Source organism: Pteronotus mesoamericanus, unplaced genomic scaffold (assembly GCF_021234165.1).
Source record: "Pteronotus mesoamericanus isolate MK-2021 breed Mesoamerican mustached bat unplaced genomic scaffold, CSHL_Meso_final contig_269, whole genome shotgun sequence".
In the NCBI taxonomy this organism is placed as follows: Eukaryota; Metazoa; Chordata; class Mammalia; order Chiroptera; family Mormoopidae; genus Pteronotus; species Pteronotus mesoamericanus.
The window spans coordinates 4,278,020-4,291,410 of record NW_026555114.1 but is presented as its reverse complement, the minus strand read 5'-3'; the positions used below and the strand labels follow the sequence as shown (position 1 = coordinate 4,291,410).

The window sequence follows — 13,391 nt, the reverse complement described above, 5'->3', positions numbered from 1 at the left end:
TGATGCCTAGGTGGGTGTGTTCATCCTTGATAACAGGTACTGTTGCACACTGGAGATGTCCATCGTGTATTTATTTCATGACTTCTTTCACATTCTTCACAATAGGAAGTAAGCATAAAGGTATCAAAGCTAGTCATAGACCCAAGGCAACCAAAAAACCAAAACAAACCTCTTTTGTTTTCCAGGCTTGTCTGAGACGACAAGAATGCAGAAGAGACCCAAATGAGAAGAATGGAGATCAGTTTGGAGGGCAAGAGACAAATTTTGAGAGATCCCGATTTTCAAGTGGGTCATCTTCCAAACAGGTACTTAGAATGCTGGAAGACATTCTCCTGCTGCCCTGCGCGCACGCGTGTGTGCGTGTGTGCGTACGTGTGCGTTAGTTACTTAGGAAAAAGCCAACACAAAAAGGAGATACCGAAGGATCCTAAGGGTCAGAGCAGAAGAGGCAGGGGCCCGAGCTCCCATTCTGGGTACCATCCTCTGCCACGTGACCCTCCCTCATCTCTCTGGTTCAGCCTTACTCTTCTTTCCTCATAGTCTAACCCATTGCATTGCAAATCCAGTTTTTATTTTAAATGAAGAGAGTAAAATGTAATGCTGCATCACATACTCACTAGCCACTGTTCAAATATTTTTGTCTGGGATGATAATAAATAAAAAGATCAATATAACATAATAGCTACATGAGGATGATGGTGATAACAGAGGTAGTTAGTAGTCACCATTATTTGAGTGCTGGCAATGTTCCAACACTGTGCTAAGTATTTGTACACATTAGCTTATTTAATTTTCTTAATTCTCTATATATTATTTGCCTCATTCTACAGAGGAGAAAACTGAGCATTAGAAAAGTTAGGAAACTTTACCTCAGGTTTTACAGCCAGAATATGGTAGAGTAGATTTTCCTTTCCAGGCAGTCTGAACCCAGAGAGGGTCCTCTGAACCACTGGGCTGTCTGACCATATTGCATGTGTAAGCTCTTATCTGTGTAAGAATTTTACTTATCCTAGGTAAGCTAAATACCACAAGCTGCATTCAACACCCGTTGTCAGCATGGTGAATTGATTTAAGATGAGTAATATGCCTTTTATGAATTCTTATTTAATATTTTATGCCTGAAATTTACTCGCGAGGATGGACTCTCTTTTCTATTGGTGGTATGGATCCCTGAGATAGATCCTGGATACCTGGTATCAATCAAGTTCTTGTTGGGATTTCTTCTCTAATCTAGGATGTTCACACTGCGGTTATTTAATGTTCAAAGGACACCTAAAAACATCAATGATTGATGTTTATGGATGTAACTATATCCCTGGGAGAGATCTATACTGCCTATTAAGGAACATACAATCACACAATAAAATATTCCTTTTACAGTCTGAAGGTAAGAAAGACTATCTCACAATATTGGCAGCACTGAGAAGAACATGTCGCCTGGATCTTTCCTTTACTCAAGTACAACATATGAGTATAATGCCCAATGTGGATTAAACTTAGGGAGTGAAATTAATCCAAAAATTAAATCTTGTTTGGCTAGAACAACACATTTTTGGCATTAAGATAACTTCTCACATTTTTGTACATAGGAACAAAAATCAAAAACAGATATAAAAATGTAATGCAACTTAAGTCAAATAGGAAGCAGGTAGCAATCTTCCTAGATTGGAATTACTAAACAATGGGCAGCTGGGTCCTTCCATTTTCATGCAAAGATCCACGTACGTAGTCATGGCTGTTTTGTATGGCAACGCTCATGCATCTGAGATATTCTAGGACTTGAAGTTTCACACTCCTCTTTACAAACTTATTTGGGGGACAGGCTGGTGACAGATTCCTGTAGTTTTCTTCAGCTCTGGAAGTTATTCTTTCTTTAAGTCATCATTGCAAAACACTCAGACCACATCTAAAAAGGACATGGTTGTACATATAAAAGTGATTATGAAATAAAGACAAAAATAAGTGGGAGAATGCATAAAACTGGCCATTTCTGTTCTAAAATACAAGGACAGGAGTTTTCAGTGTTTGCACTGTGTCACCTCTTGGTATGTCAGAGAACTCAGAACAGCATTACTTACATAATCCCAATTTTTTCCAGATAATGATATCCCAAGGGTTTGGGCCTGGACTGTGCAAGTGCCTTCAAGGTCGTATCTTGTCTGTCAAGAAGAGTGATCAAATCAGAACTTTCCACAGTCAGATTCACCCTTACTTGGCTGCGTGTGTTGCAGATATTCCTTGGGGGACACTAGAGGGTTTGCCTCTGGATACAAAAGCACAGTAGGGGCAGGGGGAGAAAAGATGTCACTGAATGTATCATTTCAGCAGCCATCTGACTTGCGCACTCCGTAACATTGATTCCTTCTGGCTCAATCCTTCAATGTTTCCTTGGTAGGAGTAAAGCCAGAGATCCCGTTAGGAGACTCAAACCAGATCCTGGAAATCCTCAGCCCCCAGGATCATTGGTTGGTTTGGAGAATTCCCTTCCTAGGTGTGAACCCTACTTAAATTTCTATGAAAAGTTGGTGGTTCTTAAAGCTTCATAGTCTGGGCCTGCCCTGTTATATCTTGAATCCTGAGGGAATGAACTTGTCAAAGCTCTTTCTACAGGATTCTCCATAGCAGGGAGGTCCTGGAGCTGGTCTCCCAGAGGAGGCTGTGAATAAGAAAGTTGTCACCTCCCAAAGAGAACCCAGGCCAGGGAGATCCAATTCCAGAGCTCAGTGTATTGAATGTCACATTAGGCACGAGAGTGTAAGAGATCCTTGGTCAAAGAGAAAAGGGCAAGAGAAAGGCACAGCTCAATGAGACGGTGTAAACCTGACCAAAGCCCTCTACACTAGTAGAACACCGCCCTGAGTAATTTCCTTCCAGAGATTTCTGTGGCTGAAAACTCTAAGGAACGTTTTGCCTCTGATTTCTGAAGGCAAGTTCACTCTTTGATTGAGTGCCTAGAGTGAAAGTGGACGGCTTAATCCATGGTCATTTTTCCACTGTGCACTCGGGATGTAAAACATGCCACCAACAAATTTTGACACATATTGCAATTCCTACCACTTGTTTATACCTTACCCCAGTCTTAGGTTGTTCCAATTCTGATGGGCCTGGAATGAGCAAGGCATTTACCATCAAGTAACAGAAGCTGTATCAAGCTATAGTTTCCCCAACACCTGCCTAGAGGTAAGCAGATCCCCAAATGCATAGTCAATGTGGTAGCCACTCCATTATGACATGCCTTCCTCATTACAACCCGTGACTTTAACCTCTGGTTAGGCAGAGGTTGTATTAAACCTAAATCGAAAATAAAGCAATACCCATCCAGCCTGTGCTGAGATGTGCTGTGGAGTGGCACCTCCCAGAGACCCTGTAATGAAGGAGCGGTCCTTCATTACAGCACGAATTCAGGCAAACCAGTCTAAGCACTTCAATTTGCATTGAGGAGATTCTTCTAATTATGCTTATCTCATGGGATCATTATGAGCACGGGTGAGACTCTTAAATGTCACACGAACATCAGAATACATTAGAAATTGCCTTGGTGTCCAACTATTTGGAAATGATGCCCCAACAGGTATCCGTGGAGGAGAAGGTTCTAAGGCTTCTAGAATACCTTCTTTCGCCTCAGCTCAGCCCCCAGGCCAGATTTCTAAAAGCCAACGTAATGTAGAAGCTTAATTTTAGACCTTTCTCAAAGTACATACAACCTTGTGAACTGTTTAATCAGATTAGAATTTAACAGGGAAATAAATAAACATCAGCTCCACATAACCAACTAGAAGCTGGATGATTTAGTAGACTGAAAAACAAAGCGGCCTCTCAATATGAGCAGGAAATCATTTCTCCAGGACAGCTGCTGGCTCTCGAGCTGGCTGTGATTGACAGGGGCACCAGGATGTTTCACGCCATCTAACCTTCACGCAGAAGTGGCAGGAGCCTAGAAAATGACGAAAACGATGAGCCCAAGACCCAGGGGACAGCAGTCTTCTATGAAGGAAGACATCATGGGCCCTTTTCATCTTCCAAGATCCTATACCCTTGCTGGAGGGGACACCGTTTCATATGCACAAACCGCAAGGGCTGAGGGACACATGGGCACTGCGTTTACTTCGTTGGCCAAGAAGGTGGAGACCAGTTCTCAGTTTTTCAAGAGCACCGTTTGCTCTGCTAACAGGAATAGGGTTATTGTCCTCTCACCATCACCAATTAAGTGTTTAGGCTCCAGGTCACCAGGATCCAACCTTGTGAAGGGGCCAGGTCACCTGGGAGCAGCTGCAGCGGGCTCTGTCCCCAGGCCTGGCTCAGCAGGGTGTTGACCACGGTGAGATCACCTGGATCTCCCAGAAAGCCAGGTGAGGTAAAGGGTGAAGGCAGTTCCCAACAGGAACATTTTCATTGTTCTGTCCATCATAATCCACACAAACTTTGGAGGCTAAAATAAAGCCTCTTCAAGTAACCTGCAGTCGCTTTAAAAAGTCAGAACGTCCAGCCCTACATCCAGGCAGCACAGTCTAGAACTGTGCCGTGCAGCACAGTGGCCACTAGCACATGGGGCTCTGTAGCTTTAAATTTAAATGAATTAAAATTTAGAAGTCAGTTGTTTCTTGGTCTCAGCAGCCACATTTCACATGCTCAGCATCCACATGTAGTCCATGGCTGCCATATCGGACCATACTCATATAGACTATTTCCATTGTCACAGCAGAAAGATAAGGGACAGCCCTGCTTCAGATGGTGGTCAAGTCTGAAACACAAACAAGACAAGACCCCACAGGCCAGGAAGGGGTTTTGTTTCCCAGATACTGGCCCTGCATGATCTGCAGTACAATGCTTTGCAACACAATACTGTAGGTCCTGCTGGCTTGATTAGCATTTTGTGTTTTTCTATCACCCGGGTATATTTGCACAATTCCTTTCATTACCTATTTATTCAGCCTATCCTGTCTGTGAAATCTTTAGCTTCTCCTTTTTCAAACAGCTCTTAGGGAGTTGTTCTCCCATTAATCTGTCAATGTCAACCTACCAACGCCCTTGACAGTGTCATGAAAGCAGCCAGGACTTAGCACATGGCATATGCATTTCATGAGTCACACTTTTAATTTTCTCTAACTTGTACTTGTCCACTGTCAAATTCCTGTGGGTCGGGCCTCCCTTCTTTCTGTCCCCAGGCCCCTGTGCAGATGAGACAGGTCACACATGCACACACCGGTTCTGGCTGCCAAAGGGCCCCACCCTGGGAGGGCTGTGAGTCATCTCTAACACCTGGTGTAGTGTTTGTCACAGCCGCCCTCTCGACTCTGGCGCAGATTCTGCACCCTCAAGGTGCACCTGCGTAATAGCGTAGCTCTGCACACAGCATCGCCAGCCCAAAATGTACATCATGGAGAGAGAATGCACAGCCTGTTCTGTGGGAATTTTCACTTGAGTTTGTTTTCCATTTTAGCTGTTGATCTGTTCACCTTGGCATGTCCCCCAGGTCCCTTAGACTCAAAGTGCTGAATGCGTTGTCCTCTCCCCTCGAGTTACTCCTCTTCCTGAATCTATCTCTGCCCAAGCCAGAATTCTGGAAATTATCTAAGACTCCTCCTCCTGCTCCTCCTCACACTTCACAGCAATCAGACACCGAAGCTGGACTGTCTTATCTCTTCTCTCTTGAATCTGTCCACCAGCACCTCCTTTTCCAGGGCCCTATCTTTCTTTGCCTGGATTGTTGTAGGAGTCATTTCCTTGGTAATTTTGCCTTCACCTCCGCCCTTCCAGCAAGTCTTCCAGGCTGCAGTAAGAATGGTCCCTCTAGAAGCAAATGGGATCATGTCACTTCTCTATTAAAAATTCTTTTGTGGTTCCCCATTGTCTTTGGGTCAAGTTCAAATACATTAGCAAGGTACTCAAGACCCTGTTGCCTGACTCTCAGTTCTGAGTGCACCTCCTCTGGGAAGAATTTCCAAGGTTTCTCCTGGAGGTCAGGTGACTCTCTTCTTGTCCCTCCTTTGTGCTTCCACAATACCCTCTGGATTCAAATCAGTCTTGAGGTACACCTTCCTCTCTGCCTCTTACCCTAGGCTGGAGCCACTCAAGAGCAGACATATTTATTGTTGTATAATATTTCCAACAACCACCACATAACAGAAGCTCAGTGAGTGCTTGATGGCTGACAGTCGCGAGACTGTTTTAGGCACATGCACATGTTGGAAGTCATAGCGACTAAGCCATAACAGCCAGAATAGGAATCCTCATCCTGAGCAAGAGCAGAGAGACGATTCTGTTACTTCGAGTAATGGATGCCCCCTGACCTTGCTTGAAATTATTGAGAGGTCAGTAGTTCAGCAAGGCTGCCGGTGTGCACCAGCCAGTTCGGGCTGGAAGATTGGTCAATTATAATAAATGACTTGGAAACCTCTGTACCGGTTGTGAGCAGAGTAACAAGCTAAAGAGAGCATTCTTGTCCCAGCATACCACTCGGCAAAGGGACAGATGGCTTCTGTAAAGCTCTGATAGTTCCTTTTGTCACAGGTAGGCAAGAACACAAAGACATAGGAACAGCTGGGCAGCAGCTCTCTGTGGACCGAGGAAACTCAGAAGGGCCCCCAGTCGACGACTCAGGATTCACTGTATATTGTAACAGAAGTTGTCTCATTGTGACTGAACGTTCCGCCGGATAACTCATCAGGCTGCATTGGATCTTGCTTTTATAAGATTATAGATTAATCAGGATACCTGGTGTACAGGCCCCTCTGCGGGCAAACCAGGGAACTGGAGGGCGTCCATGGCGTTCCTGGAGCAAAAGAATGTTATAACTGTATCTTGGGCAAAGCCTGCAGTGCTTCATTTCTCCTTCGTTTCCGCGCTTTGTCTCAGTTCCGGTAGGTAATTTTAAAATAGGGCATGGCAGTAAAATGGGGCAACTGTCAGTTTAAATTGCGGCTTCTTCCAGAATGTCACCTGCCTTTTTCAACAGATAAGCAAGACAGCCTAGAGTCAGTCCTTCCAGTAGGGTGATCCTGCCACGAGGCCGGGTGACACAACACCGACTGTTAGCCAGCCCAGTTCACTGAAATTGCTGGTGCCACAATCGGGGGCCTCTGACAGGAAGAGTTCCCGGTGTTAATTGGATTCAGCAGCTCAGGAACTGCATGAGGGAAGGTTAAAATAACATGGCTTTTTCTGTCATTTTAGGGGGTGCTATGTATTTCAGTTTACTACATTTTTATTAAAAATTCCCACTTTTAAAAATGGTTCTGATTTAATTTTAAAACAAAAAGAAAACCTTGTTAAAAAACAATTAAAATTCAGATATCAAAATTAAAATTTTATTCATTTGCAAGGTATCATTATTCAGGTGCATACCTGCATTAAACATGATTTACAACGTACAGAATTTCATTCTAAAACCTTGTTTTTTAAAAAATATTGCTTTATTCATTAAAGAATTATGAACCCTTTGTGTCCAAGACACACTGTGTTAGAGGCTATGGGGACACAGTAAGGAATGAACCGTACCCCGCCCTCGGGGAATTTAGTGCTGGTGAAATAAGACGTTACACAAATGCCTGTGCTTTGAGACAGCACCTACTGAGTGTAATGGAACGGCAACCGGGAAACCTGGGAAAGCTCCACAGAGGCTGCAGATTTCCAGCTGGCCCTTAAGGCTTGAGCAGGGTTTGAGGAGATGGAGGTGGGAGTGGAGAGCTGGTGGAGGGAGACATTACAGGTGGAAGGAAGAGCCTGGGTCCAGGAGGGACGGGCGCATTGGGAAAAAGGCGAGCCCTCCAGCCTCTCTGCAGCACAGGACATGTGCACCAGACCGCTTTTCAGAGCTCCCTTCTGCAGCTCCCTCCTGCACCCTTTCCTTAGGATCAGGAGGCAGGAGGGTGCCCTTCGCGCTCCCCAGGCTCTGTTGGAACCATGGCTCCACTGAAGCTTATGTTTCATTCCACCATCTCTCCTGCCCCAGCCACACCCCCCTGTTATCCTATTGTCTCCTGGCCTCTCTCTCTTATTCAGTGAAGACTCTAGCAGTGGCTCCATCTCTGTTTACCTATCTCCTGGACCTGTCGCCACGACCCTAATGATGTCAGCATCTACCCGGCTAGTCCGGACACCCAGCCTCTCAGTTCCCAATGCCTCTTAAGTGCCCCTTCCATTTCACTCTGCCACGCCCACCACCCAAGGCACACCCTAGACTACATCCCCTGCCCAAGGTCTCCAGACTCAAAACCTACTGATCAGCACCAGACTGTCAGCTCTCCTGCTCATCCTCTTCCACTGCAACATTTCTGCCCCCTCCTGGGAACCTCTGCTCCTCTGTCCCTCTCCCTTTGCCCTCTCATTCTTCCTAAGCAGCCTAGGTTCTGTGCTTGATTTTCTTAATCCCCTTGCCTTTTGTCTTTTTGTCACACCTCTCTGCCAACCCCACCCCCCAATTCATGGTCTCTGGGCTGCACCTAGGCCACTGGCCACTGCTGGAGAAAAATCACCCAACTTTGGAAAATGGTCCCCTGAAAGGTCATAGCCATCAACCTCCTTGAACTCCTCAGTGCACCCCGTTCCCCTGGTCAATTCTCTTCCACTTTAAGCCTCCTTCTATTTCCCCAGTCTTCAATTTCTTCGTCCTCGGATGAAAGCTTCCTCAGCTCACGCTGCCCAACCTACCCTCCCCCCTCTTCCTCACCACCTCTCCACCTGTGCGCCCCGCATGCCCACCTCCCCCCACCCATGCTCTCAGGAGCCCACCTCCCGGCTCTCCCAGACCCTGACTCCATCCACTGTCCCTTCCCTGCCTGGATCTCCAACTCCACCACGGCTTCCCATCAGCACTTGATCGTGATCTAAGGTCTCCTACAAAAAATGAAAAAAGAAAAACAGAACAGCCCTTCCTCGATCCCACATCCCCTCCACTTATTTCTTCTTCACAGCCAAAGTTCTCAAAATAATTATTTGCACTGACTGACTCCATTTCCCCACCTCCTACTCACTCCTCAACCCACTCCAATCTGGCTTCCACGCAACTTGTTCCACAGAAATGGCTGTTCATCAGATGACTTCCATGTCTCTGAATGCAGCAGATCTCTTTTAGTCCTCACTGCCCTTGACCTTTCAGCCACTTTGGCCACTTAGTCCTCCTTGAAAAACGGCATCTCTGAGCTTCTGTGAAGCCATAGTCTTCTCCTGGCTTTCTCCCTTGTCTCATCTTCGCCCACCTGGCTCCTAGTCCTGGAATTTCTTTTTCTTTTTTTTTTTAATTCTTTCCCCTCCCTTTCCTCTCTATTCTCTATTTCTATGATTCTGCTCTTGTTCTAGTTGTTTCCTTAGTTTGTTTTTGTTTTTTCAGGTTCAGTTGCTGATAGTTGTAAATTTGTTGTCATATTACTGTTCCTAGTTTTCTTGGATAAATCCCTGAAACATTTCATATGATAATGGCTTGGTGATGATGAAATCCTTTAGCTTTACCTTATCTGGGAAGCACTTTATCTGCCCTTCCAATCTAAATGATAGCTGTGCTGGATAGAGTCATCTTGTCTTTCATGACTTTGAATACTTCTTGCCAGCCCTTTCTTGCCTGTAAGGTTTCTTTTGAGAAATCAGCTGATAGCCTTATGGCAACACCTTTGTAGGTAACTGTCTCCTTTTCTCTTGCTGCTTTTAAGATTCTCTCCTTATCTTTAATCTTGGGTAATGTAATCATGATGTGCCTTGGTGTGTGCTTCCTTGGGTCCAACTTCTTTGGGGTTCTCTGAGGTTCCTGGATCTCCTGGAAGTCTATTTCCTTGACCAGATCAAGGAAGTTCTCCTTCATTCTTTTTTCAAATAAGTTTTCAATTTCTCGCTCTTTCTCTTCTCCTTCCAGCACCCCTATGATTTGGATGTTGGAACATTTTAAGTTGCCCAGAGGTTCCCTAAGCCTCTCCCCATTTTTTTGAATTCTTGTTTCTTCATTCTCTTCTGGTTGAGTATTTCTCTCTCCCTTCTGCTCTCAATTGTTGATTTGAGTCCCAGTTTCCTTCTCTTTACTGTTGGTTCCCTGTATATTTTTCTTTATTTCACTTTGAGTAACCTTCACTTTTCCCTCCATTTTGCAACTATACTCAACCAATTCAGTGAGCATCCAGATTACTAGTGTTTTGAACTGTGTATCTGATAGGTTGGCTAACTGTTCATTGCTTATTTCTAATTTTGGAGCTGTGATCTGTTCTTTCATTTGGGCCATATTTCTTTGTCTCAGCACACCTGTTCTGTTGGGAGGGGCGGAACCTTAGGTTTTCACCAGGGCAGGGCAACCATGTCACTGGGTTGTGATGCTGTATGTTGGGGAGGGGTCCAAAAGGGAACAGTGCCGTTTGCTTGACTCTCAGCCAGCTTTCAGTCACTTCCCCAACTACCCAAAAGTAAATTGGGCCCTTCTAGTGTTGATTCCTGGTGGGTGGGTTTGTGTACATTCTGGAACCCCATGGGTCTCTCCAATGAACTCTCCTGTGAGACTGGGAGTTTCTCCTGCTGCCAAACACCCCACAGGTTTTCACCTCCAGAGATTTTGAGGCTTTCTTTTCCCACACTGGAACCCTGGATTGTGCAGTCTGTCTTGCTCCCCAACTGTTCCTCCCAGTTTATCCACAAGCAAATATGGGACTGCCGGGTCCTCCAGCCACCACCTTGCCATGCATCCTCTCCACCCCGGCAGTCTGTCTCCACTCCTCCTACTGGTCTGAATGAATGTTCCTTCTTCAGCTCCTTGGTTTTTGGACTTCCATCAAGTTTGATTTTCTGGCAGTTCTGGTTATTTTTTGTTTTTAAATTTGTTGTTGTCCTTCTTTTGGTTGTGCGAAGATGCAAAGTTTATCTATCTACACCTCCATCTTGGTTGGAAGTCCCTAGTCCTGGAATTTCTTGAGGCTTGGTTCTTTTCTCAGTCTATAGCTGGTGGCTTTATCCTGTTGTTGTCTTGCAGAGCTCTTAGGCGGAATGGTGAACTCTCTAGATCCTCTTCTCAGAATAATATTTTTAAACACACACACACACACACACACACACACACACAAAGAAAGAAAAGATACGTAGGATTTCAAAGGAAACCACTTTTATTGAATAGTCATCAAAATATTTTTAGAAATCTGTGATTCACTAATGTATGTGCTTCTTTATTAGCACATTAAATAACAAGTGATGGGCGTAAAGGGTATTTTGAGACATCTGCAACAAATTTAATGAAATGTGAAAATATCTGTGATATCAATTGGTGACAAAATCACAGATACTGCAAATACTACTGTGGCTTGTTGCCTGCATTCGTAAACACAAGATATGCTTAGATTTCAGTTAGAGGTTTTTGGAAATAGAGATGTAATTTTTTCCCATCCAAGTTCCCACCCCATCCCCAAGAAGCCCTGCACTATATATTCTTTTTAGGTTAGTTCATCAACATTTTAACTGCCCAAAAATCAAGATTTTATCTACCAATAACTCCCAAATCTTCATTTCTAATCCAAACCTCACTTTTGATCTTCAGATCTGAATATCCAATTGTTTACTCAATAATCTCTACTAGGATATCTCAAAGACATCTCAGACTCAATAGGCCCAATGCTGAAGTATCCAACCAGACCCTTCATTCTTCCTTTTGCATCATCAGAATCTGACACTTCCTATACCTGGTGGCTTTATCCTGTTGTTGTCTTGCAGACCTCTTAGGCTGAATGATGAACTCTCTAGATCCTCTTCTCAGAATAATATTTTTAAACACAAGAAAGAAAGAAAGAAAGAAAGAAAGAAAGAAAGAAAGAAAGAAAGAAAGAAAGAAAAGAAAGAAAGAAAGAAAGAAAGAAAGAAAAGAAAGAGAGAAAGAGAAAGAAAGAGAGAGAAAGAGAAAGAAAAAGGAAAGAAGAAAAGAAGAAAAAGGAAGGAAGGAAGGAAGGAAGGAAGGAAGGAAGGAAGGAAGGATACATAGGATTTCAAAGGAAACCACTTTTATTGAAATAGTCATCAGGATGTTTTTTGAAATCTGTGATTCAGTAGTGTACGTGCTTCTTTATTAGCACATTAAATAACAAGTGATGGGTGTAAAGGGTATTTTGAGACATCTGCAACAAACATCCTCACCCTCATATTCAATATACATCACCAAGTCCTATCAATTTTACTTCCCCAATATCTTTTTCATCCACCTGTGTGTTGTTCTCTGCTATTACCTGCTATGAAGAGGCAGAGGACTCCTAATAAGACTCCACGCTTCCACTCCTGACCCCAAATCCCACTTTTCCTACAATAGGTAGAGTGATAGCAACACATGGGACTCATCACTTTACTTGCCTGCTTAAATCCCTTCCATGGCTTTCTGTGGCTTTTTGTGGCTTTTGGAAGGGAGACCAAAATACATCTTGTAGTCAACAAGGCCCTGTGGGATCTGGTCTTCCAAACAGCCCCGTGCCTCACCCATACTACCTTTGGGTCCTCTTAGGTGCCAGGCCCCCTCCTGCTAGGGAGTCTGTACGTGCTGTTCCCTCCTTTTGTAACACTCACCCCACCTCCTCACTGTGCCTCAGATCTCAGCCCAGATCACCTCCTCAGGGAGGTTTTCCCTGACTGCTCCCTCCCCCAACTAGATCCAGACCCCTCTACCCTACCTTCTTATGACCATCCATTATTTCCTTTGTTTTAAAAGTATGACTTGTAATTTTACATTTGAGTAATTATTTAACTAAATGGTCTTCTTCCCCACCTAGACTGTAGCTCTGTGAGTGCAAAGCCTTTGTTTTACTCATTAATCATTCCTATATCCCAACACATGGAGTTATGTTTTCATGATTTTGATTGTTCATATTTTTCCCAAATTTTGCTTTAGAGGCAAAAATGACCCGCAGTGAACTGTATACACTTTAAGAGGACTATATAATGAGTTTGGGCAAATGTATGTATGTAACCCAAACCCCCATCAAGTTGCTGTCACTCCATGAAGTTCCCTTGCGCCCCTTCCCAGTGAATTCTTGCTGCTGTCCCCTTCAGAGGCAACTGCTGTTCTCAGTGTTTGCACCATAAATTAGTTCACCTTTTTGTTGTTCCATTTCTGAAAGACTGTTTGAGTTCAGATTTCTAAGTTACCTCAGACCCTTTTTATAAGTAGATGGAATATACATTCTAAGTAGATGAGACAAATTTTAAATACAATAAAAAAGATATAAATATAAAAGAAAAAGGGAAAGCCCATACATTATTAAATTTTAATTAAGAATATTACTATGAACTCATGATTTAAAAAATACATGTTTCTGGTTAACTCCATTGAAAGGATTTAAGAACAATGTCAGAACAATGTCACTCCAGTACCAATGAACACACCTAGCATGCAGACATTGGTTTCTAAATACCATTCTCAAGTAAAAGAAACTAGAGCTTTTTGGAGG

At 43.8% G+C, this 13,391-nt stretch overlaps 1 protein-coding gene across 1 annotated transcript in view; it reads left to right on the top strand.

The window, feature by feature from the left end:
- The window catches only part of MARCHF10 (membrane associated ring-CH-type finger 10), a 75,895-nt gene that overhangs the window by 13,599 nt on the left and 48,905 nt on the right, over positions 1 to 13,391 (top strand). The window contains exon 2 of the mRNA XM_054574824.1: positions 186 to 305. Within this exon, the coding sequence (XP_054430799.1) occupies positions 186 to 305 (120 nt within the window). The remainder of the gene's footprint in view (positions 1 to 185; positions 306 to 13,391) is intronic.